General features: G+C 57.8%; 5 protein-coding genes across 5 annotated transcripts; 2 read left to right on the top strand and 3 right to left on the bottom strand.

Moving 5' to 3' along the window:
- Window positions 1–25: 25 nt before the first annotated feature.
- Window positions 26–5,842, bottom strand: BJ171DRAFT_507950 (uncharacterized protein). Its single transcript, XM_053111267.1, has 14 exons — window positions 5,361–5,842; window positions 4,993–5,144; window positions 4,718–4,755; window positions 4,468–4,558; window positions 4,202–4,284; window positions 3,895–4,063; window positions 3,526–3,759; window positions 3,278–3,380; window positions 3,005–3,146; window positions 2,410–2,776; window positions 2,066–2,174; window positions 1,740–1,970; window positions 287–1,522; window positions 26–122 (listed from the first exon to the last, which is right to left on the bottom strand). The coding sequence occupies exons 1-14, from the start codon at window positions 5,451–5,453 to the stop codon at window positions 75–77; spliced, it is 3,096 nt and encodes a 1,031-aa protein (XP_052965868.1). The 5' UTR covers window positions 5,454–5,842; the 3' UTR covers window positions 26–74.
- A 240-nt stretch (window positions 5,843–6,082) lies between these two features.
- BJ171DRAFT_507952 (uncharacterized protein) lies at window positions 6,083–8,481 on the bottom strand. The gene is made up of 5 exons (XM_053111268.1): window positions 8,339–8,481; window positions 7,445–7,821; window positions 6,921–7,235; window positions 6,659–6,759; window positions 6,083–6,531 (listed from the first exon to the last, which is right to left on the bottom strand). The coding sequence occupies exons 1-5, from the start codon at window positions 8,402–8,404 to the stop codon at window positions 6,521–6,523; spliced, it is 870 nt and encodes a 289-aa protein (XP_052965869.1). The 5' UTR covers window positions 8,405–8,481; the 3' UTR covers window positions 6,083–6,520.
- Window positions 8,482–9,077: 596 nt separating this feature from the next.
- BJ171DRAFT_599697 (uncharacterized protein) lies at window positions 9,078–10,876 on the top strand (the record flags this gene model as incomplete). Its single annotated transcript, XM_053114949.1, has 3 exons — window positions 9,078–9,793; window positions 10,034–10,155; window positions 10,412–10,876. Coding segments are annotated over exons 1-3 (1,077 nt in total), but the record flags the coding sequence as incomplete, so codon positions are not given.
- A 5,685-nt stretch (window positions 10,877–16,561) lies between these two features.
- Window positions 16,562–20,893, bottom strand: BJ171DRAFT_133056 (SNF2 family N-terminal domain-containing protein). Its single transcript, XM_053105641.1, has 18 exons — window positions 20,771–20,893; window positions 20,656–20,673; window positions 20,484–20,531; window positions 20,183–20,368; window positions 20,046–20,093; window positions 19,848–19,967; window positions 19,617–19,735; window positions 19,338–19,383; window positions 18,953–19,203; window positions 18,735–18,784; window positions 18,444–18,605; window positions 18,151–18,256; window positions 17,868–17,997; window positions 17,623–17,718; window positions 17,496–17,519; window positions 17,282–17,357; window positions 17,027–17,114; window positions 16,562–16,808 (listed from the first exon to the last, which is right to left on the bottom strand). Exons 2-18 carry the CDS (start codon window positions 20,660–20,662, stop codon window positions 16,626–16,628), a joined length of 1,740 nt encoding a protein of 579 aa, XP_052965871.1. The 5' UTR covers window positions 20,663–20,673; window positions 20,771–20,893; the 3' UTR covers window positions 16,562–16,625.
- Window positions 20,894–22,496: 1,603 nt separating this feature from the next.
- BJ171DRAFT_582557 (uncharacterized protein) lies at window positions 22,497–24,337 on the top strand (the record flags this gene model as incomplete). Its single annotated transcript, XM_053114200.1, has 6 exons — window positions 22,497–22,727; window positions 22,842–23,039; window positions 23,132–23,281; window positions 23,367–23,708; window positions 23,787–23,843; window positions 23,948–24,337. 6 exons carry the CDS (start codon window positions 22,497–22,499, stop codon window positions 24,335–24,337), a joined length of 1,368 nt encoding a protein of 455 aa, XP_052965872.1.
- Between the last annotated feature and the right edge of the window lie 324 nt (window positions 24,338–24,661).

Below are 24,661 nucleotides of genomic sequence, written 5' to 3' on the forward strand. Positions count from 1 at the left end.
GCAGTCTGTATGTCAACCGACTGATGCGGAGATCCATTCGGTCAAGTGTATTGGGACGCTGAGTACCAAGCCATCTAGCGAATGCCGATCTTTTGCAGCAGGCGCTGGCGTCGCGAGACCCCCTGAAAGGATCATATCGGTGAGCAAATCGGTGAAGCAAGACAGGTGGAGCACAGAGTTAGGGGCGGCAGATGCCCACGGAACGGCAGAGACTCGGACTGGCTCGGACAGGTTTAAGAAACGAAAGTTGGGACGCTGACTGCCGGGGAAGAGGGAGGATGCCTACCTGGTTGATACCTCGACCAATCTCGCTGTCGTCTGATTCCTGATCACTGAGCTTGTCATAATCATCCAAGACACCGTCGTCGTCGCTGTCATCGCCGTCCTTGTCGCTGCGACTGTCTTCTTTGCTGACAGCGATGGGCTCAAATCGGAGCTGTCGTTGGCCGGTGCCGCGCACATCGTCGACTCTGGATCCGCGAGGTGCAGCCGCAGGGCTGTTGGACAGCGGCACAGCCTCGACGCTCGACTGGCTCTGGTTGCTTGACAGGGATGCGGAGAAATCCAGGGTCTTCTTGATGGGGCTGATTGCGAATGAGGTGTCGGGCCGCAGCATGCCGTCCGGAGTGCGAGGATGAATCATGTGGCGACGATACGACGGGCTCTTGAGGATGTGGCTGTTGTCGAGGGTCATGGGTGCCACGTCCAAGGCAAGATCGTCCACGTCGCGCGGGTTGGGGGTCATGGGCTTGAAGGCAATCACTGGGGCAGAAGCCAGGCCCTTGTACGGCGACTGGATCAGCTTCTTGGAGTTGCTGTTGACTTTGGAGAAGCCTGACTTGCCAGGGGTGGGTCGGGTGCCGGTAACAAATGGCGACAAACGAGGGGGACTGATGCCCTTGCTCTGGAGGCCAAGCGTGTCGTGAACGGGGGATCGCTCTGGGCTCTTGGTGCGGATATCCTCTCGGTCGTACTTGAGCGACCGCGCAGGGGGAATGTTGTCGGTCTCGATGACGCTGCTGGTTTCAAAGTCATCGGCAGCGTGCTCGGGCATGACAACGTGGAAGGGCCGCTGTTGCTTCTGCAACTGGAGCTCATCCAGGGTCGTGCGAGCATGGCCGATGGACGTGGCGTCGACTCGAGGCAGCCAGTTCCGGTCGATCACGATGTCGGCACCGGGGCCGGTGGCAGCAGGGATTGGCGGCGCGCTGGCTTGCGCATTGGGCGAGTTGTCGACGTATCGATGGAGGTAGAATCGGGCTTCGTCGTATCGGTCGAGTCGGTAGCGCAGGGCAAGCTCCGCAAAGACTACCCCGAGGCAATAGTCGAGCTGAGGATGAACCACAGTCGGGGTGACAGGCGGTGCTTGACCGCGACTGTTCTTTGAGCCAAAAATTCTGTCGGCAGCCTTGGGTATGTGCACAGGCGGACGGGTGTTACGGATCTCGTAGAGCGCCTGGACGATCTCTGCGGTTGGCAAACAGTCGCTCTCAAAGGACATGGACGATCGCAAGCGGGCGGTCTTGGCGGCATTGTTATCACAGATGAGCAGACAAGCACGCGGTGAGATCAGCAACGGGAAACGAGGTTGTAGGAGGTTAGGTGGGTATCCGAGACCAGTGACGGGCCCATGCGAGGTGTCTTGATGATGCGTATACAAGCGGGCTGATCAAATAGCAGATACGCAACGGCGGAGGAGCGGATCAATTCGCCGATAGCCAAGTTCAATAGCGACTTACGTTGCCATACTTGATGAGACATGAGCGCCAGAATCGGATCTGGAGCGCTGTCGGTCTCCAGAAGCCGATGCTGGCCAAGTACATGATTCCAGCTTTGCTGGTCGCACCGCCGTCGCGAATGCACTTGAGCTGGCATTGAAGCATCAGGAGAAGGAAGAACGCCTCAATGTCGGCCAGGGTCGGGCGCAGGTCGCGTTCCGTTGGGACCGTGGAGAGCTGCGAATCGATGGGCTGAAAGTGGAAAGTGCAGTGGTGAGCCATCGGTCCAAACAGCGCGGGAGGTGAGTGCGGCAGGACACAACTTTTAGATCGCTGACGATACACACCTTTGGACGGAGCGCCAAGGACGGAAACAACTCGGACAGGAGAGATCGGTCCGACAGCTTGGAGTCGTCCAGACCATCGAGGAGATGCCAACCGAGTACACGGACCGCTCTAACGAAAGCACATGCGATGGACCGAGGGAGACCCGTCAGTGAAACAGTATCAGCATCGTCTGGCCCCGATGCTTTGCATAGTTCGCACAGTGAATACGATTCACCCGATTTCTCAAGTGAAGGTCGGTTCACTGTTTCACCTCCGCCTGCACCGACCGGACGACCGGACGACCATGACCGATGCGGCTCGCACCCACGGCCGATTCCCAGCTAGTTCATAAGCAAGACGTTACCTTTCCAGATCCCAAGGATCAGCCAGGATGGACCTGTCGCACTTGTGCAGCTCGCCTCGCCTTATCCATTCACGCAGCCGCTCGCTCTTCTGGATGTCCTGGATGGCGTGTTCGGTGCGATGGCTCAGCGGGATCCACCAAAAGACCAGGTCCGAGTCCGTCACCTTGTGGTAAGGGAAATACGGAAACCCGGTTTGGCTTGCAGGCTCGCTCTGGTTGGCCGGGAGCTGGTGCAGGTCTTGTGTTTTGACATCCAGCCAGTCCAGCCCGAAGAATCGCACGACTGCGAAAAGAGTATGGAAGGAGAAACTAAGACGACTCGAAGCCAGCTGCTCGTAATAGGATGTGAAGTCCTTGTTGGATTGCACTGTTTCGGGAAGGAAGGTGAGACGGGGGCGAGTTATAATGATGCAGAGGCGACCCCATGGTGGGGGGTCGGTGACCCAGGAGCCATAGTGCGTTCGAGAGGAAACAGCAGGACTGAGAATGACGAACACCCCCCCCACTTGTGTAAAGGCTTGGAGGACGATCCAATGTGTCGGCGGGTGGTCAGCAGCGCCGGGGGGGATATGCAGGAAGGAAGGAGCCCACGTACCAGTGCACGTTGTTCGCAGCATGTTGAACAGGTCTCGAGCTTGCGTCTTGTTGGCATCAAGCACCGCCAGAGCGCCTGTCGCGGTACCGAGCTGCCGGGTAATCAACATGGCATCGAACATGGCTGCCTGAGCCACCCATTCCTGCTCCGTGATGGTGTAGGGTGAGTGGCACAAAATGAGTCCAGCGCTCCGATCGACACCAGCGTCCGGTCAGAACGCGCACAAGATCTGAGAGAGACCAAGAGAGAAAGACGGTGGCTCTGGTTACTGACCTGTCTAATCGCGCGAGAGTACGACTCGGGATCCATGTCGAGTTCAAATCGGTCGAGAGTCTGGTGGAAGGCTCGGATGGCGGCTTCGAGATCATCGAGGGTCCTATTTGACAGACGCGATCGAAACCATCATCGTTGATGGCGCACACGCAAGCAGTAGTTTGGTCAGTCGATCTTGGGCTCGAGCCCGTGGCACAAACGAACCACAAACGACAAGCCGAGTGCTTGGACGGAATCAGTGGACTTACTCGCGAGTGCCTGTACATCGCTCGTACAGCCCGAGGACGATGGCGTGGTGGATCGAAAGGGATGACTCAAGTCCGGGGTCGTGGTGAAAGTACAGCGACTTTGCTGGGTATTCCTCCGCGCTACAGTACTCGAGCCAGCGGCGCGCGAGATCGTCGATGATGGTTGCCAGGTACCTCAGCCATGGAATATCGTAGGCAAAGGCGTCGAGGTGAACTTGAAGATGAATCCATACCCTGATCGGACCGTTTGGAGAGAGGATGTCGGTGAGAAAGCCAGAAATCCAGCACGGTACAGGTCAGAGCTGCGGGTGTAAACGAAGCATCCTTCCAGCACAGCGCAGTGCCACGGCAGAGACCCGCCTTACGTACTCGTGTGCCTGCTTGGTCAGGAGCAGAACATCATAGAGACTCTGACGCCGAGCAGTCGACGAGATCACCTCTCGATCCATCAACAGAGTGACCAGCATCTTGACTACATCCGGCTTCAAGGTTGGGACGGGAGCCCCGGCGCGAACAGCTGTCTCTGTAGGCTGGAGGACTGACATTCCAAGTGGTGGTGAAGTGCAAGGGTAAGCAACACCGACAGGAGCCGGTACATCATCTACATCGTAACTCGAGCCCATGCGGTCGAGGATGCACGGGTGGGCGGATCGCTGAGATCGCCAACATGACATACTTTTTCGGATGGCTCGGAGAGCATGGTCATAGAGCTCAAGATATTTGACACCAACGGCGCTCGACTTGCTGAGTTCCCGATACCTGTCGAAACGGCCGTATGCTGGTTGGTGAGGGGCAAGTCATGATGGGGTCGATTGGGGGGGGGACCTTTTGCATGATCGATGGGAAACGCAACAGCCAATGTGGGCAACTGCTCCAGAGGCTCGGATTGCAATGCGGCAGACCAAGGCTTTGATGACAGCAGGAGCCATCGACGACACTCACTCGGCCAGATGATACAGGACGCTTTCGAGTTGCTCCAGGATGCGATACGGGTCGGTCAATCCACTGATATAAGTGAGCCTGAGAGCCGAGTCTGTGGTCGAGACAGAGGGCGGTGCCGATACGGGTTGCTCGTCAGTATCGGCCAAAGTACCTCGGCGCGGATCGGGGAGGGGTGGTGTGTCCAATAAGCAAATAGAGAGCGCAATTCGAGGCCGGTGATGATCCACGCCGCGACGGTGGTGGGCGATACCTCGGAGGGCATACGCCCTGATATCCTGAGGAGTGACTCTGTAAACACGAACAAAGCCAAAAGATATCCAATTAGTGTGCGTTGTCGTCGAAACGGGACCAGCGACGTGAAAGAATCCGGGCCCGGAGCGATCTGCGATCGTATGTATAGCCTTGTGGCTGGTTTTGAACCAGCACTCGCAGCCTCCGGCCCGATCTGCCCACGGAAAACCTCCCCCTCCAGCCCCGGCCATCTTGCCGACTCAGCGAGAGAGACGAAGGAACGACTCGCGAAACTGATCGTAGAGTTCGATCGCTTGGAGACGCTTGCCCTGGCTCCAGAGCCGCTCGGCTTCGGCCGCTGTCTGGATGGTCGAGTCGGCGGCAGCAAAGTCGGAAGCAGAGGCGGTCGTGTCGGGCAAGCCTCTTGGTGCCCAGGATTTTGGTCGCTGGAGCAAATAGGAAATCATTCGGTCGGTAGCGAGCGGGTGATGATTTGGATAAGTGTTTCAGGACGATGATCCAAGACACAAAAGTAGCAGCGCTGGGAGGGGACGAGGTTGATGCGGATGCCGATGCTGATGCTGATGCATTGGCCCTGTTGAGCCAGAAACGGTTGTGCCCGCCAAGCAGGAGGGGCATAGCCACATGGATTGGCAGCATACCGGAGGAGATTCTTGTCTCTTCTTGGCCGAGAGACGGGCAGCCTCCTGGACGTCAATGGGCCTGTTGGCTCGGCGTGAAGCAAGATCGAACATGGCCTGGGGCAGCGGCGACTGGGAAGAGCAACGACAGAGATCGCGGCTGTGGCGAGTGGGCGGCAAGCACGGCCTGAGCTGGTTGTCGGTAAGGCTTTGGCCGAGTGGTGGCTGGGAGATAGAGATGCCGCTGCTTTGCTGGCTGGCAGCTGCTGGGGGAAGGGAGAGCAAGTGCTTGAAGGGCGATCAAGCAAAGAGTCGTTTGGGGTGCTCGGGGCCATCGCTGCTTCTGACGAGGATCCGCGCTCTCGTTGGAGACGAGCAGCCAACAGCGGCCCTTCAAACGATCCCACGAGCCCCGCAGCTCGGAGCCGGTCGAAATCGGCTGGGCTGCAGCCGGCAACTCGTTTCCCGGCCCGGGGATGACTCTTTCGTCGAGGCGGATCGCTGCAATGCTGCAGCAGGTACAATGGCACAGCGTGAGGCTTCTCGTCGCGGAAGGCTGCTCCCACGGCGAATGCCCCAGTATTTCTGGACCGCTTTGGTTTGACAACCGGCCGTCGGATTCACGGAGAGAGATCTACAGCATGTCTTGCGCAAATTGGGCCAAAGAGAGCAATGTCGGGATCTGTTGAACCGGCAATCACCGACTGACTCGCGCCCTCGAGTGGCGGACACATGAGCAGCAATGATAGGAACAAAGGAGAGAGCGATATGTATTGGTAACGGATTCACAAAATTTGGACAGGCACACGAGAAAGATCAAAGGAGCAAGAAGATGGAGCCAGTTGGCGCTTGCGCATGCGCAAACCGGGCCAGTGGGCAAAGAGTAAGGCGTATGCTGGCACGATCGAAATGGCTGCCTCGCACCGCAGCGGAGTGGATTCACAGCGAATACAGGAGATGGGCTCAATTCCAGCAGCCGCGATCGAGCCAGGTGCCCTGCGCAGGATATTCCGAAATGGGAGGTTTCGAACAGGTTGCCGTTCCCTCCACCACGAACAAACGACGGCCGCCAAAAGCGCAGAGTCGGGTCAGAAGGGCTTCAGTCTGTTTTTGGGCGATCGGCAGCATTGATGTCTTGGCGACAGCACCGGATTTCTGGAACAGCCGTATATACAGGATTTTTATTCTTCTCCTGTCGGGGCAGAGGAAGCAGAGGCGAGAACAAGAGAGTGAGTCGAGATCGCCACAGACAACACATCCGGTTGGGCAGCAAAACAACACGCGAGCATCGGCGGGCTGATCACCGGCACGTTGCTTACTCGAGCGCTTGCGGGGAGTTTCTTCCATGGCGGCCATGGCAGCACGCAGCTGCTCGTTTTCGTTCTTGAGGTTGTCCACCTGGGTGCTCAGCTCCTGGATGCTGTGTAGCCAATCGGGTGGGTAAGTATTGATTCGCTGCATCGCTCCAGTACACGGCGACGGTTGCGTCGCAACAGGCCGAAGATAGCCATCATCTGTGGTGTGCGGGAGAGGCAGGCTGTCGCGGGACCATCTCACAGCAAGGGGTCAAAGAGTACGCACGCCTGTTCACACAGCAGCTTCTCCAGGGTCCACTTTTCGAGGTTGGACTGCTCTTGTTCTTTGAGCTGGATGATATACTGGACGGCGCGGTTGAGGATGCGGCCCTTGTTCTTCTCGCCCTCGGGGATAAGCTTGGCGAGCTCGTTGATGCCATCGTTGATGGTCTCACGCCGGCGGCGCTCGACTTCCTTGTGGTTCTCTCGTCGGAGGCGGAGCCACTCGTCTGAGCCGACGGGGGGCTTGCCGGCAGAGCCAGCAGACTCGGCGATGGCACCGTAGATGGCGTTCTGGTAGTGAAGCGCCTGGGGGCTTGTACTGCAGACAAAGAGGTGAAGCAAGAAGGGAAGAATGGTGTCAGACAGGTCGGAAGTTGCAGGGATATTCAGGGATGGGGGAGGGCATCTAATAGGGGGGGGGACGTTTGGCCGACACTTGCGCCTATCCGAAAGGGGCAGCGAGCTACGGCCAAGCGACCGGCAATAGCGAGGCAATAGCAGGGCACCAGAGCGGCTGAGGAGACTTACCCGGCAGCCAGCTTATCCTTGTCCAGGGATGTGGCCAGGAGGAGCTGCTGATGCAGGGACTGCTGCGACTGCTGCTGCTGCTGGTGCAGGGCCAGCTGCTGCGAGATGTGCGAGAGCTGGTGCTGCTGCAGATGCTGGAGCTGGGGCGGGGTCTGCTGAGCGGCCTGTGCCAGCTGCTGCAGATCGTGGTGGGAGTCCTGGGGGTGGTCTTGCTGGAGCTGCAGCTGGTGGTGTAGCAGATGCTGGTGGATGTTTTGCTCGACCGAGGAGGGATCGGACTGGTTTGGAGATGGCGACTCTGAGGCGGTGCTGGCGCTGGGGGGCTCATTATGCCCCAGAGATGGCGACTGCTTGCAGGGAGGGGGAGGGAGAGGGTTCTGTGGCATCCAAGAAAACGGGCAAGGTGGTTAGTACGGTGAGTGAGGAGAGGCAATACGGTGTGAGGAGAGGCAGCTCCACCTCTGCGTATAGATCAGAACCAGTTGTTGTGGCCGGATGGGACGATCAGGCAGGCATGAGCCGTCCGGTGCAGCAGCAGCCGCGAGCCGACACGGCAAGACCCAGGGCTCATGGGTGAGCATGATGGAGAAAGAGGGGAATGGCGGGTGAAAGAGAGTGTCCAGGCCAGCAGGAGATCGATGCTGGCCGTTGATGTTCGCAAGATGGTGCTCGCAAGAGGGTGCTCGCAGGAGGGTGCCCACAAAATGGTGCTCGCGAGACGATGCTCGCAGCCCAACAAGGGACCATGCGGTGACGAGAGGGGTGCAGCGACAGCGAGGACCCAGAACCAGGAAAAGGCCGGGGACTGGCTGCAAGGGAAGGAGCCGAGCAGCAGCGACAGCAGGGGGCCAGCAGCAGCAGAGGCAGCAGGCAGCAGCAGCGACGACAGCGTACCAGGTCATCCTCGGCGGGTGGCTGATCGTCGACGCGGTCGGCGAGATGGGAGTCGTCGGAGGACATGGCAGCGATGGCGAGCCGGAGAGCAGGTCTTTTGCTGGCTGGTCACGTCTGGTGGGTCACGTCTTGACCAGGAGAGCAGCGAATGCAGGTCACGTCTGGACCAGGAGGTTTTGCCCAAAAGGCCGCTGAAAAGGCCGCGCCGAGGCCGCCGCGAGAGCGCCGCGAGAGCGTCGCGAGACCGCCCGGGCGCGCTGCCTATTGGCCGAGACTGCCTCTCCCCCACCCTCGCCGAGACTGCCGCCCGGCTGGAGCCGGATGGCTTTGGCTGCAGCCAGGGAAGCGCCGTTTTTTTGCTCGCCTTCTCGGCTTCTCGCCCTCTCGGCTTCTCGCCTTCTCGGCTTCTCGGCTTCTCGGCTTCTCAGTTTCTCGCAGAGAGCAACTCAGTGTGTTGAGCAGACAATGGGACACACCACACCCCCCCAAGCGCCGATGCCCCCCCACATCAGGACCGGCAGACCCAATGCCCGCGGCATCCGCGTGCCCCAGCAGGCGTATCGCATCGCATCGTCGCTCGCTCTCTCGGCCGCTGCTCGCGCTGGGTGTGGCGGGCTGGACTTGCCGTGGCGCAGCCATGTGGATGTCACATGATCTCGATTGGATCCTGGGCGTTTCTTTTTTGTTGGTGTTCATTGGATTGCGCCGAGTGCTGCTTCTTCCCGAGCACATCGGCCCAGCGGAAGGCACATACCCAAGGACCCATCACCACACGGCCTTGTCGCACCTTTCCACGCCGCTCGCCGCTGATCTGCATATCGGATACTCCACCCCCGATACTGAGCACCGCATATCGCATCCCGGATATCGCATGCTGCATCCTCGCGCTGTGCATCGAATCCTGTGCACTCCATTTTGCATATCGTAGGCCACACCGCCCGCTGCCTCTCGTCTCGGCGCCTCCATGGTCGTTCAGAACCAGCCCGCTCAGCTCCAGCGCATGGACGGCTTTCTGCCATTCAAGTTCCATGCCTACGTCATCGTCACCCACGATCCCGAAGTCGAGTCCTCCGTCCTCGAGATCCAGCGCGAGGACTATCTGTCGGTCGCCACCCGATCGTCCCGCTCGCGCACTCGCTCTCCCTCACGTTCACGATCCAGATCCCGCTCGGTCCATCGTCCGTCGTCGTCGTACGGCATCTCGCCCTTCCATGCCTCCCGCAGTCGCTTTGATACTCCCCAGTCCGACCGGCACCAAGGCGCTTCCGACGAGGACAGCGACTCGCCCAGCCAGGCTCCCGCCTCACTCTCGCCTTCACCCTTCTTGGATGGCACCACCGCCAAGCCTTTTCTCGTCATCTGTCCGCCGCTCTCGCTGATCGAAGAGCTCGAGAAGAACACCCTCAAGATGTGGGACGCCGTCCGGAAACAACTGGGCCAGGATCCATATGAGATGTAGGCCATCCGTGTGGGGCTGCCCTTTGGCGACGCACACTCGCTCCCGCTGTTCAGGGTCCGACCCCTCGCCGCTGTCGATGAGGCCGTCCATGTTTCAGGACGACATCCTCCTTCGCACGAGTTCGCTCACCGGATTGTTGCGCCGCTAACTCTGCGTGTCTCCATCGCCCGGTCCGCTGGTGTCACTGTTCTTTGGCGGCTATCCAATCATCCACAACGGCACTCGATCCGCTCCAGTTCCCCTGAAAGCCGCTGTTTTCTCCAAAACTCGCGGGGAACATTTGTCGCCAAGGAACTACCGGTCTCCTACGGCCTCGTGGACGATGAAGTCATCTATCTCGTCATTGTTGTTCCAAAAGGTGCCCCCGTCGTTCGCATCGTCGCATGGTACCCGTTCTCGATGAGATGACCTGTGTGCTCGGCCGGTTCCCACCGATCCTGTCTCTTGACATGGGAAAGACATCGGCCACGCCGATTTATCACAGTCGCAGCTACGATGAGCTTCCTCTGGTCCCCGTGTTGTGCTTGCCATCGAACGAGAGTATCACTGTCATCCAGCCAATTCGCAAGCTTGGTTGCTCACAACCACGATACTGTTTCATTTCGCTACCCCAGATGCCACTCCACCAACGCCTTCCCCTCGGCCACCGTCTCCTGTCGCCGTCGCAAACGATGTTCCTGTCAAGCCAAAGACTGCAGCTCCGCCAGTGCCTAGCACAGAAGCTTCCGAACCCACACCACAATCCAGTGAGTCTGCAGCGGTTGTCAAGCCAAAGCCCACTACCCCACCAGTGTCGACCATAGCGGCTTCCAAAACCACTCCACAGCCGAACCAGCCTACAGCGGCAGCCAAGCCCACGCCACAATCGAGTCAGCCCGGAGCAGTTGCCAAATCCGCTCCACAATCAAGCCAGCCTGCAGCAGCTGGTAAATCAAAACCCGCAGCCCCATCGGCGTCCACTATTGCTGCTGTCAAATCCGCTCCACCACAGAGCCAGCCCAGAACAGCTGCCAACCCCATTTCACAGCCAATTCGGTTCACAGCGCCGTCCCAAATCGCCGCAGCGCCCCCGCCCATAATACCCTGGCAGCCACCCGTCGTCTCGCAGCAAATCCCTCTGCGGCCAATGATTAATTTCGCCAGACCACCAGCCATGGCTCCTACCGCTTGGCCAGCTCAGCCGTTCGCGGTCCCCGATTCCTATCCATACGCCCTTCCCCATTTCAAAACGCCAACCCCGGCCTCGGCCGGCTCCCTTCCTGGCGCTACCCCACCTGCTAATCCTCCGGCCACTTCGCCGTCGATCAACCCAAGCTCTGCCAAGTCAAAAAAGCGGAAGCTCAAGGACCGAACCCAACAGCCTGTGGCGCAACCACAGCCGCAACCACAGCAACAGCAACCCCAGCAACAGCAACAACAACAACAATCCCAGCAACAGCAGCAGAAACTGTCGACGGCTTCGTCGTCTGTCCCGCCGTCCACCGCTACCTCTGTGACTGTTGACGACGCTGCAGTCTCGAAAGCCAAACGGCCAAAGACCGCATCGACGACAGCTGCGGTTGCATCTGTGCCTCCCGCCCCCTCCGCGACTCCTCATGCAGGATCACTCGCCGCCGATGTCACTGAGTCTACTCGATTCGAAGCAGTTGCACCAGACCCAGCTTCTGATGTCCTGGCTCGGCCAAGTACGCCTTGCCCGAAGCCCCCCTCGATGGTAGATCAATCTTCCACGCTGACCACACCTAGTGCTCCGGTTGGTGCTCCGGCTGGCGCTCCTATTGGTGCTCCGGCTGGCGCTCCTATTGGTGCTCCGGCTGGCGCTCCTATTGGTGCTCCGGCTCGAGCTCCTCCTCCTCAAGCGACCAAGTCCTCCAAGGCCGCCAAGGCCGCCAAGGCGCGCGCGGACAGCCAAAAACCTGTGGCCGCTGATCGTTCACCCATCGAGGCTTCGCCGATTAGTACCTCGGTTCCAGCAGTCGCACTTTACGACACAGCCACCAGCTCAAGTTCGAAGCTGCCGCGGTCGGCCGATCGAGGATCTGTAAAGTCTGGCGAAGATACCCCTCGCCCCGATGCCCTCAAGCCTCAGAACAAGACCAGCGCAACTGCACCTGGCCGTGACGAGTCTATTGTCGTCACTCTCCCGCCAACGACCTCCTCATCTGTGAAAACGACGCAATCGCCGAGTGTCCCTCCCAAGCCAGCGCCGCTTTCAACTCCGTCAACTCGGACAGCAGAGTCTAACATCGCTGGTGCAGCGGCTGCCCCAAACAAAGGCAGTGTCAAAACCAAGCGACAGAGCACAGTAGACTCCAACAAGTCATCTGGTCTCGCTGCCTCGATTCCAGCGAAAAGCGCCGATGGCCACACCACGCACTCATCCAACTCATCTGCTTCGGCAGCGAGCTCAGCGGCTTTGGTCTCATTGAATGAGCGCAGCCACCAGCCCTCGGGCATGGCGGAAATCACCGTGGAAAGCACCGACGATGACGAGGATGTTATTCTATCGAGTGTAGACAAGGTCAGGGACACTGACGCTCTGGCGCCATCCCAAGCCTTCGTCAAGAGACTTGGGGCCAGCGTTGATGAAATCCAGAGTGCGATCGTCAGGGCGAGTCAGCAGTTGCTTCACTCGCCCTCAATACTCACACCATCGGTCGCAACGGCTGCGCGAACAAAGCAGGGAAAGACGACTACACCCACCAGCACCAAGTCCCAGACCACCGCCGCTAAAACACCAGCGGCATCCACGGCACCCACCGTGCCGGCAGCATCCAAGACACCAACGACAGCATCCAAGACACCAACGACAGCACCCAAGACAGCAACGACAGCACCCAAGACAGCAACAGCAGCAGCACCCAAGCCACCAGTAGCATCAACGGTCGCGACAGCATCCAGCGCTTCATCGACATCGACAACACCGACCGTGTCCAAAGCTCCGGCCGTTGTCAAATCATCAGCTCCCTCCAAGTCCAGCTCAGCGGCATCCGTCTCTGCGTCCAATCCAAAGACAGTGACTGGTCCTCAAACTACATCTGCACGGATCGGGGCAGCAGAATCTCACACGGCCCCCAAGCCCGCGGCTGCGTCATCGACACGAACGACTACAGTTGCTCAAGCAGAGACTGTCCCCCTTAATGTGGTGCAGACCCGGGCTCCAAGCAAATCAGCGCCGATCGCCAACACGATCGCGGCAGTGAGGGCCGCTGTTGCAGCGAAGCTTCCTCCCCTGTCGGTGACGACCGCTGCTGTGACCGGCTCACTCCCTCTGTCTCAGAATGCAAACGCAGCCGCCGAGCACACGCTCTCTGCCCCGTCCTCGCCTGAGCTCATGGACACGTCCAAACTTGAGCCCCGCCGTGCCCCGTCCCAGACGCAGCCGAGCTCACCCACACGCCGGGCGCTGCCAACGACCTCCACGACCCGGGATACCGCGCACAGCTCGAGTCAGCCCACTGCCGCGACCAAACTTGCACCCGAGACCGAGCCCAAAGCCGCGCCTCCTCAGACAAGCAGTCGTCGGGCAAAGCGACGGAAGGCCCTGGAGGCGCTCGAGAAACTCGCCGATTCCAGCAAGTCGGAGACTAGTCCTACTGGTCTCCAAAGGGACCCAGGTGAAGGAGCCTCTTCAATCTCGTTGCCGAGTGCGGTTTCTAGCGAGACAGGCAAGGCAAAGCCCGGCCAAAGTGAGAAACCCGCTCCCGCGGCCATCTCTGCGCGGGCAGCCAAGACCGAATCTCCCTCCGTCTCGGCGAGCAGCCCAAGTGCGTTCGATGAGACCTCACCAAAAACTCCATTTCCTGCAACTCAAGCCACGCCGACTCAGTCTACCGACCCACCCAAGATGATGACCCGCAGCGCAGCGCGAAGGAGCACTGCAGTCCTAAGCCAGACCGATCCGCGCACCGCCAATCTGGTGAGTACCTCCAAGTCGATGCACGCACCCGCACACATTACTGACGACGCAGCAGCCGCCGTGTCGCTTCTGCACTCTTGCGTCCACAAGCACCTCTCTACTTTGATGACTCGGGGTGTCTAGTCACCTGAGGCTGCGCCCTTGACATGGCCGAATCAGAGACCCTTCGATGTGTGCCTCCAAGATTTGTCGCACTTACCATGATGCTGTCTGTCGCTCCTCCTCCTCCCCGCACTCTTGTCCTGCGATACCCGCCAAAGGCAAGCGCATTTGCTCCAGCCGGCCCTCCCGGTACCCATGCCGGCCGCTCTAGAGCCAGGATCGCATCCAGGCCTGATTCAAATCCCGACGACAGCGACTCAGAAGCAACCGTCCTGCGTGACGATCTCGATGGACTTGACGAGACTGCCGACAGAGGCGATGGCGACAGAGACGACGATTCGGTCGGCGTCACTGAGACTGTCACCGAGTCCGATGAATCTTCTTTTGAAGCTGGTGACGACGATAACACCGACAGCAACGATAGCGACGACAACTTTGAGCCGGCATCTCAAGGGGCTCGTCCTGGTCTTCGCTCGCACTTGGCGGCCCCTAGCTCCTACGAATCCTCTCAAGAACTGGAAGCACGACCCATGCAGTCGGCTCGCTCGTCCCGGTTGTCAAAGGCTGTGGCTGCCCTCAGTGTCAATACTGCACGTCGCCCGGCCGTCTCGAGTGATGAAAGCGACTCGACATCTCCGATACTGAAAGCGGACAGTGGCAAGCGGGCCAGGGCCTCCGTTGCGCCTCAGCAAGCAACACCCGAGCCGGCCCCCTCAGCTCCCAGCGCATCGGGCAATATCAAGGATATGGTGACTCAATCCCACATTGGCAGTCTCAGAGTGTCATCGTCCTCGACGTCCACCACCAATCTATCCAGCAAGAAGCGCAGTGTTCGTAGCGACGATGACGCTGACGCTGACGACAAAAATGGGCATGCCGGAACCGCTGTTCCCAACCACAAACGGACTCGGCTGCTTCCACTGTCGCCGTCGCCGATCACCCCGCAACCCATGCCTGTCACCCAGCCGCCACACATCCGCCCGAGCGACTCTCAAACCATCAAGAGAGACGCTGGCGAGGGCAATGGTGCGGAAGACGACAGCGACTCTGTCGACAGCCAAGAGGAGATCCCGAACGGCCAAGGTCATGCGAGCGACAAAGACGAGATTGAGGATTTTGACGACAGCCAGAATCGCAGTGGCCGAGTTGTTCATGCTTTGTCTCTTGGAAAACGTAGCAATCAGAAAAGCGCACCCCGTCATCAGCCTCAAGATGGCGACAAGGAGGCGGATGAATCGATGGACGAAGCCGAGGGCGAAGAAGATGAGGACGACCAAGACGATGTGGACGATGGCAATGACGAGGATGAGGACGAAGACGAGGATGAAGACGAGGATGAAGACGAAGACGAGGACGATGAAAGTAGCCATAGCAAAGATGATACCTGGACTCAAGGCAGAACGAAGCGTCGGAATGACGCGGTGGTTAGCCGCCGAGAAACAAGGTCAAGCAAGGCAAGCGGCTCATCGCAGTCCCGTCCAAGAGACAAGTCGCCCGAGTACTCGTCACAGACGCTCCTGTTTGACTCGCCGCCCCTCAGCGATGCGCCCAACAGCCCCGAACTCAACCCCTCGGCTCCTGATGCTGCTCCAAAGCTGCGATCGATCCTGAAGCCCTCCCAGAATGCAGCCGAAATACAAGCAGCAGCAACAAAAGCGGCAACAAAAGCGGCAACAAAAGCGGCAACAACAGCAGTAACAGCAGTGTCAAAGACACTGGCGCCGCCGGCCAAGCAGCCGCCTCTGAAACGAAGCAGCTCGTCGACATCGACCGGCGCTCTCGCATCGACGTTCCAGCTCTTCTCGCGTGCCAACCGAACGACCATGTCCTTGACCGACATTGCCAAGAACTTCAAGCCCGAATCATTCCATCAGCCTATTCTGTCAGGCTTGGACTTTACCAAGGGACTGGGCGGCCCCGCCGATATGCGGAAGGGTGGACCGAGCTATCCTGCGCTCAAGTTTGCTTCGGCCGGCTTTGCCAATGGGTCCATGGGTGGACGAAACCAGAGCGGGAACAGCAACGCCAAGGAAAATCGAGAGGCGAGTAACGACGATGATGAAGGCGACGACGACGAGGACGAGGACGAAGACGAAGACGACGAGGAGGAGGAAGAAGAAGAAGAAGACATTTCAGCAGGAGATGACGACTTTTTGTCAAGCACCGACGACGACGGCAGCGACGCCGAAGAAGCGCCCAAGATCCGGCTTGCCGGCAAGAGCCGGAAGAAGGGCGTGAAGAACACTCTGCTGTCATTTTTGGATGGTACGCCGAAAGCCCAAAAGGCTTCGTGATGGGCAGATTGCTCGTTCGGAATCGGGTTGGGTGGTGCAATGGCGCCGGCCCGGCGAGCTCCTCATGCTTTGGCGCTGCGTCGTCGCTCCTCGACCGCCCCATGTTCTTCCATATCCGGACTGTGACTCCTGTACTGATTTCATTACCTCGCTGATGACAGAACCCAAACCAGCCAGTTCCGTGCCCAAGGGCCGGCCCTCCGGACGCCCGCCTGCCAAGATGATTACCAATTCTTCTCCTGTTTCGAGCACGCCGTCCACATCGACTCTGTCGACTGCCGGCATCAGTCGAAGAGCCAAACCCATCACAAGCGAGGTGATCCAGCTGGCCCAAAGGTCTCAAGACGTGTCTGAGTTTCTGAGCGACAGCGAAGAGGAGTCCTGAGCCACAGTCGTCAGGCCCTGCCTCCGCAGCCCGCTTCCTGCCACTCTCCCCCCACTCCCGTGTCCCCGGCCATAATAAAAGATCACACCGATCCAGTGTATAAGCTCTGTATATACGAGCCGGCAAATTTAGCAAGGGGAAGGGAGGAAAAATACGAAAGTATTACACACATATCGGGTGGTCAGACCGGGATCAAACAATGAGAAGGTGGGTTTGACTGCTGGGCCTCGTCCGCGCTTCATTCGCCTCCATTGATGAGCATCATGAGCTCCTGTACGCTCAATTTCTTGTTCTTCTTGATGTTGCCGATGCTATCCCCAAGGGCGCCCTCGATCAGCTCGCGCTGGGAGAGCACGCGGCCAAAAGCACACTGTATCAGCATTTGGAAAGCTGGTGCAGACAGGCAACTCATCACACGTCCCCATCTTGAGCATTTGCTCGGCTCTGCTCGGCTCTGTTCGGCTCTGCTAGGCTATGCTTGGCTCGGCTCGGCTCGGCTCGGCTCGGCTCCCTGAGGCTGCGCCCATACCTTTTTTTCCTGGAGCTTGAGGATGCGATCCTCCACGGTGCTGACGATTGTGAGTCGGGTGACAAGCACATCCCTCGTCTGGCCAATGCTGTTCGTTGTATAAGGATAGAGCAATCTCAGACACCGTGATGCAGAGGGAAACGATGCTGCCATCACCTCTACAGCTTCCTAGGGCATGCCGACAACTCAATAGAAACAGCATCGTGGCTAAACAGCCCGAGGTCGCACGATATTGGCCAGCAGCAAGTCACATACCGATGCACTCGATCGATGGCCTGGTCTTCAAGAGCGGGGTTCCACCAGATGTCCATCATGAGCACCCGATTTGCAACTACATAGACCACGAGAGCAGCCCCAGACAGGGAAACGGCGGTTAAAATAAGGTATGGGTCCTGTACTGAGGGGGCGAAGGGAGCTACTGCCTCAGACAAGTGCACAAACAGTCTCCCTGCTCCCGACGTGACCTCACCCGTAAGGTTCAATCCCAGGGAACCTGATCAAAGGCAACCGCGAAGTTAACATTCACATCGGCGCGGAGACCCCTGAGGTGGTAAGCAAGTGGCTCAATGCAGTATCCAAGACAAATCGATACATACCACACTTTAGAGAAATCAGCATCACCGTGTACTCGGGTCGTTCACGAATTCGCCTCAAGCTGTCTTCTCGCTTCTGATTGTTCATTTGACCGTCGTCTGGATCGATGCATTAATGGGTCATGGAACATATCAACGGCGCGGTACTCCAACCAAAAACCATTGTGGAGAATCGGCAATGCGATCAACAGCACCCACACACTCGTCTCTGGAAGAGTCAAGACACACGGTAGCGCGGAACAACATACATCGGCAGTACTTGAAGCCGTTCTCCTTCAAGGCATTTTCGATCAGATCCAGCATCGAGGTGAATTGCGAGAAAATGATGGTTTTCTCGCCAGGGTGGGTCTTGGCCGTGTTCTTGAGAATATCGAGCATCTATGTGCAAGTTTAGAGGGCACACTTAGTCTGGGACAGGTGGAGTCGTTGAGGACAACAGTCTGGCCGTTTCAGTCAATGATGTCATCCTTCTGCGCATCTTGTCCTTGTTTTCTGCTTCCAGCCACGCACACCCAAACATGAATGCCTTACCGCTTCGATCTTGGTTGATGTCACAAGCTGCTCCTGGGTGGGCTGCTTGGCCAAAACCGATGCACTGCAGGTGTCGCATTCGCCCTTAGGCTTCCCAGCAGGGAGTCTGGCGAAAGCAAGTAACTTCATCAATGCTGCATCACCGCTATCATCTGCAGCAGTGCCGATATTGGACTGGGAACTGACCCCCATGCTACTTGGAAACCGTCGCTTGCCGTGCCGCTGCCGCTCAACTCACAAGCGTCGCAACAACTCGTGATGCGAGTGCAGCCGACATAGAACCAGCTACTTACGGCTCTTGGCAAATCCTGCATTGCCTGACGTTGACATCAAGCGATCCAAGCATGGCTGCGAGATCGTCGATCTCCTCGTTGTCGTCTTTGGTTGGCCCGATGTCGCTCTCGGCCGATTGTTGTCCACCAACAAGCTTAGGGTGATTGCAAGCTTGCCGCAGTCTATATACCCCGGCAGAGCTGCGGTTAGTCGTGCGACAAGCACGCAGAGTGTCTCAGACGCACGGTCCATCGTCTCGTGCGATGCCGTTGCCGCCGTTGCGTCTGCAGATATACACGCAGTTCAATCACCTCAGCAGCAAACACAGAACGTTTGTGTAGTTGGTGCCCATGCTTCCTTCCTGCGGAGTGAATTGCGCAACAGCAACCGAGGTTAATGCTAATGTGCTCGCCGTGATGAACAGATTGCCAGGACAAGTACCAACTCGAGCACTAGTTCACTATCGATCCAGCTCAGCTTGCCACAGACATGCGTCAATATTTGCTCTGAGCACGGCCAAGCTGCGGACCTGCATGTACGCATCCAGCTTTCTCCTCATGCGATCTTCGAGCGAGTCGTAGAACCGGCGCTCCTGGAGTGAAAACGGGATGGTCTTGAGCTCGACCTTGCGTTGGGGTAAGTTCAACAACGGTTTGCCCTCGAGCTTGGAGAACTTTGTTCGGCGGATCATCACAGCCTTGAGGATAATCTGCAGCCGTTTGATGGCGGTCTTGGGCCGGCTTTGTTTGAATGGATCGGACACCTCCCTCTTGTACGTGGCTGGCATCGGTCAAATACAGCAGTCAGTGCGACCATCAAGACAACCAGAAGCATCGATGCAAGTTTCGCGGGGCTGCGGCTCTGCTGGTGCCGGCGGGCCTTTGGGGCAGTGACTGCGACCAGTGACATCTCACCATAATCACAGTAGGGCTTGACCCTCAAGAACCTGAATAAACTGTACTGTTGACGCCCACCGAACAATTCCACCAGATGTCGTTGTGGTTAGCTGCCATCGGGAGCATCTACCCAGCTCATCATGGCCCTCCCTCAAGAATGATCGACCTTCGTAGGCAATGTTCTCGCCACGATGGGATATCAAATGGTCGCCAGCACGGTACGATGCGAAATGCCCGCTTTCAGGATACCGGTCGTGGGACAGTGCCAGTAAGGTGGGCTGCAACCACGAATCTTACCAACTCATCAAGGTTGTTTTGAATTGGCGTTCCGGTCAAGCAGAAGCGATAGTTGGAATACAGAGCGCAGCATGCCTGAGCGCCCTTTGTGGACTTGTTCTTGATCGTTTGGGCCTCGTCTTGGTGAAGAGTTCAGAAAATAGATCAGGATACATGGTGTGCACAATGCTGCTGCATCCAGGTGGATCCACGTCATGGTGCTGTTGGCAGCTATCGAAGGCTCTCCAGTACCTAAAATGACTCGATACCAAGTCACTTTGAAAAGCGGGCCAGAGTCCTTGCCGGGCTTGATGAACTCCGAGTCCAGGTCTCGTTCATCCTTGGCTGGCGGCTGGAACTCGCCCGTCAGCACTGAAAGCAGGTATAGTTAGCAGGGCTCGATTCGCGATTCAGCAGTGGACAGTATCGCTTCGTGGAACAGATACCGACCATTGTATGTTGTGATGACGACGTCGTAAGTCTTGAGCGTTTCAATATCTGGGGTAGGGAGACAATATTCAGTTTACAGGCGCCAAAGAAAGCCCCGTGTTGGCCAGGTCTGAAGACCGCTGTCATCCAAAGCTTACTGCTGATGCGCTCGCTGCCGTGGTACACAAGGACAGAAAGAAGGCCATCGGTTGTCTTGCTCTTGATCTCGCTCTCCCACTGACGAATCAATGCGAGCGGTGCCACCACGAGAGTTGATTTGCATGCCGGGTCTTTGGAAGGGTTCGAGACAATCAAGCTGATCGTTTGGACGGTTTTCCCAAGGCCTGGTTAACCGTCAAGAAGGCACATCAGCTCAGATTGCTTGAGGCATACGGTAGCAAGCGGCGAAAGTGGTTGAGACGGTCCTCGTAACCCCACCAGATGTTGCACAGGTCTTACCCATATCATCTGCAAGAATACCGCCCTTGTTGATGCCTTCCTCGCGCTCTGGTGACAAGTACTCATGTGTATCAGTATAGCGATGATAGATTCGGCTCAATACTGAACCCTGTCAGACCAGATGGACAAACAACGGCGCATCCTTGGCTGCTGCCATTGTGTAGCTGTCTACCTTTCATCCAGGCCACGCCTATTGGATCAAATTGACGAGATTGGTTTGGATCAGTTCAAGTTGAGCGGCGGCGGCGGCAGCAGCGGCGTCGTCTGCTCTTAGCACAAGCACTGACCTTTCAGCTGGTGGCGGAGCAGAGTGACGTTTACGTCCTTGGGCTGGACATGGTAAGGAATGGTCTCGTCGTCGTCGGGAATACTGTAGAGGATTGTCAGTTCTCAGAGACACCGACTTGCTAGAGGAATGAACATCATCTGCTGATATCCCACCTCTCCAACAGCTCGAGCAGATTCCTCTCAGGAACTTCGATTTCTGGCTGGAATCTCGGTGGTCCAGATCGCTGGGCGTCCCGGGTGGGCGCGGATTGGCGCAGAATCCGCTCCATTTGGGCGTCATAATCGATGGGCTCGATCGAATATGGGTTGCTGAAGGTCGAGTGGGATGAAAAGATGTTTCTCGACTCGGCCGGCCGGGATGTGGATCGGCCGTTACGATCGAGGCTCGACTTGCTCACTATCACGGGTGGGCGCTGAGGCGAGGGCACGTAATTGTATGGAAATTGGTTGGGGTTCTGGATCGAAAAAGGAAGGGGTTAGCGACGCTACCCCACAGCTCGTGCTTTGGCATCTGGGTGCACATGTGTGCAAATAGTCCCAGCCAGGAAAGCGCAATGTCGCAACACGCAAAGTAGCGGCAGCACGATTGCAGCTGTGGAGCTTGACGATTGCGAGCATATTACAGCTGGTGTACGCACAAAGTTGGGGTTACCGCCATTTCGCCCGTACGACGAGCTGGTCCCCTGGTCGTTTCGATAGCTTCGGGCGAAGGGAGTGCCGTCGGAGTCAGGTCTGCCGGGCTGAGACCCATAGCCGTAGCCATATCGGTTTTCCTTGGAGGGAGTCGAGAAGGGCCGGCTTTGCTGATGGGCAGCTGATGGGGGTCTAATAGTGCTGGAGGAGCCTAGCGCCGGGCGCGGATTTCCGGCGGAAGCTTGCTTCTGGTGCGGCTGGGACACTGGGCGCATGTTTTGGATCACTTTGCTTGGATGAGGGGCGAATTCCGAGCTCCAGAGGGTCTCTTGGCTCTGGGGGCGGACGATCCGAGGGGCCTGATTCGATCTCTCCCTGAGAGCTCCATCAGGGACGAGCTGGACGCTGTTGCCGTGCTCGTCGTGTTCATCATCGAGTATGACCTGCCGATTGTGACGCTGCTTGATATCAGGAGAGGCGTCCGAGTCGCTGTCACCGGTCAGATCCACAATGTGTTGCGACATTGTCACTTGGTTGAAGGACGGAGCAAAAATGGCTTGGTCGCAGGATGGAGCAATAAATGGCTTGGGATATGCCTATGCTTTCTGTGCTCAAGTCTCTGATATGCGACACGGCGGTGGCCAAGGGGCGAGAGCACGGCGAAAGCGATGACGATCGAGAGGAGCCGTGGTGGATTGTGTGGAGAGGGTTGCGGCGGTGTCTGAACGGCGAAACCCAGGCGAGCACAGCGCCGATTGGCCAGGACGCCAATGTCGCACAATCCATGTATGGGGATATTGATGCACGTGCCATCCGCCCCGGCTCGGGGATTACTGGATATCACGTGTACTCGCGTGCGACATTGGCCACCTTGGCGTTTTCCCTTGGCGTGGGCTCAGCCCGAGTGATACAAAAGGAGCACTTTCCCAGGCTGGGCCCAGGCATCATCATCAACCGCAGCAGCAACAGCATCGTCAACCACAGCAGCAACAGCATTCACAATCGATTGGCCTCTTCTTGTTCTTGTTCTTCTTCTCGTTCTCGGCTGTCCCGCACGTCCCCTCCGTTCCTGTTCTGCTTTGCTGCGCCATCATGTCTGACAGCGGTGCCCACAACCAGCCTCCAAGCTACTACCCTTCTTCCGAGAAGCAGCCCCTCCTCAACGAAGCCGCCGTTCAGCGGGAGTCCCCCAGCTCCGTCTCGATTGTGGTGAATCCGATCGTCGAGCACACAGAGTGTCGCCACCGCAAAAGGGGATGCCAAGCAGGAAAACTCCTGTGCTGGTTCATTGCTCTGTGGATTCTCTCCTCGCTCATCTTCCCGGTAGAGTGCCGCGCATACTCTCCCACTCCGTTTCTTGATGCGGTTCACAAATCGTCACCGACGATGCCGTATCTCCGTGTCCTTACACTGCGTCCCTTCAAACCTCTCCAATAGCACCACGTCTGGAGCGGCCCCAGATTCTTCACCGGCAACTACGATTGGCCGAGCAGTGACATCGACCCCTCCAAGGAGTTTGAAGAGCCAATCCGATTCGTTCCTGAAGCCAGGATCCCAGTCTATCCCGACAACGACCCGATCGTCGCCGATGGCACTCGCCTGGACACCATCGCTCTCGTTGTTGAGGGCTATGCGGTAAGATCGCCTGTCCAGTCCAACCAGGGACCAGCCAGATGCGCATTTCCGGCAGTCGCTGACTTGCGAAGCAACCGATCTACTTTTCGCAGATCTCCACCGTTTCCCTCCGTGTGAACGAGGATCCTTCTGAAACCAACGCCATCATCGAGTCGCATTACCACGTCTCCCACGAGCGGTGCCTGGATGACATCAGCCGCGAAGTCGTCAACAGCGAGACGACCCTGTCCCTGACCATCAAGGTGAGTCTTTGACCTGCCCGCCACAAGCTTTCGCATGCCATTTCTACAGTATCTGGGAACTTGCTTACCATGCCGGCCGTCACAGACCCCAAACCACCGCCGGTCTCCGCATGGTCGGGATCACTGCGTCATCTATGTCGCTGCTCGCATTACTCTGCCTCAAGGCACCAAGGAGTCGCTCGCCCTCAGTGTCCAGAGCACCGGCCCCATCGACGGCTTCCACAACCAGCGCCTCCGCCTCGGAGATCTGAAACTTGCCAGCGTCAATGGAAACATCAATCTGGCCGTGAGTACCGTCTGCGATCGCGCTTATGAACACAACGCTCGCCGGCCGACTCACGATCTCTCCTTTGTGGCCATCCAGGAATCAGATATCATAGCCACCACCAGTTCCATCCACAACGTTAACGGGGAGGTTTCTATTAACGTAAGCATAGAGGGATGCGCCACATCGAGATGCGCCTGCAACAGGATTCTAACCGCTGCGTTGTCTGCACCTCCGTAGCAACTGTCATCCTCGACTGCATCATTCAAGCTCGTCAACGGAAACCTCTTTGTGGAGGTACGAACCAGCCGCAGTGTTGCAGCCTCGATACCCGCAGTGGGTGCTTCATCGCGCATCGCGCGGCCCTCGATCTGCTGCTCACTCGCCACTTCAACCCACAGCTTGTCGATGCCGACAGGATTGACGCCGCTAACGTCAACGGAAATGTCTTTGGAAACTTTTGGGCCGGATCGAGCTGGTCTGCCGTGACTGTCAACGGAAACATCAAATCAAACATCTATGTTGCCGATGGAAACGACAATCTTGCCCTCAAGGCCACCAACACCAATGGCGGCATTGTCCTTGATGTTCGCGGCCAGGCTTACCAAGGCACTTTCGATCTCAAGACCTCCGTTGGCGGCATTCATGTCTCTGGCGAGGTTACCATTGACAGCCGCAAGCGCCGTATCCCCGGCGAGTCGATCGAGGGTCACGTCCGCTCCGGCACCAGCAGCCAGATTCTGGCGGCCAGCTCCCACTCCGGATCCATCCGAATCAACTTCTCCGACTAACCGGACCGTAGTTCCGGCCAAATTTCGCCGTGCCCACAAGCCTCAGAGATCTGCCTCTTTGAATGGACAGGGCTTTCTCCTTTATTCTCGAATGCAAGTAATGCAACGACGACTCATATCTGTACAGAGCTTTGTATCAAACCAGTGCCAGTGTTCCGCGTCTGGGTGCTTCAACCTGGACAAACGAACCGTAAAATACACCATTCCGGTAATCAGTCACTCATTTAGATCCCAGGAGGGCAGCTCCGAAGTCATCGATGTTGATGAGGACGCACTCCTGCTCCCGATAGTCTCAGCAGACACAGCCTCCTTTGTGTCGATGGA

This window comes from Polychytrium aggregatum (genome assembly GCF_025602895.1).
Source record: "Polychytrium aggregatum strain JEL109 chromosome Unknown BJ171scaffold_22, whole genome shotgun sequence".
In the NCBI taxonomy this organism is placed as follows: Eukaryota; Fungi; Chytridiomycota; class Chytridiomycetes; order Polychytriales; genus Polychytrium; species Polychytrium aggregatum.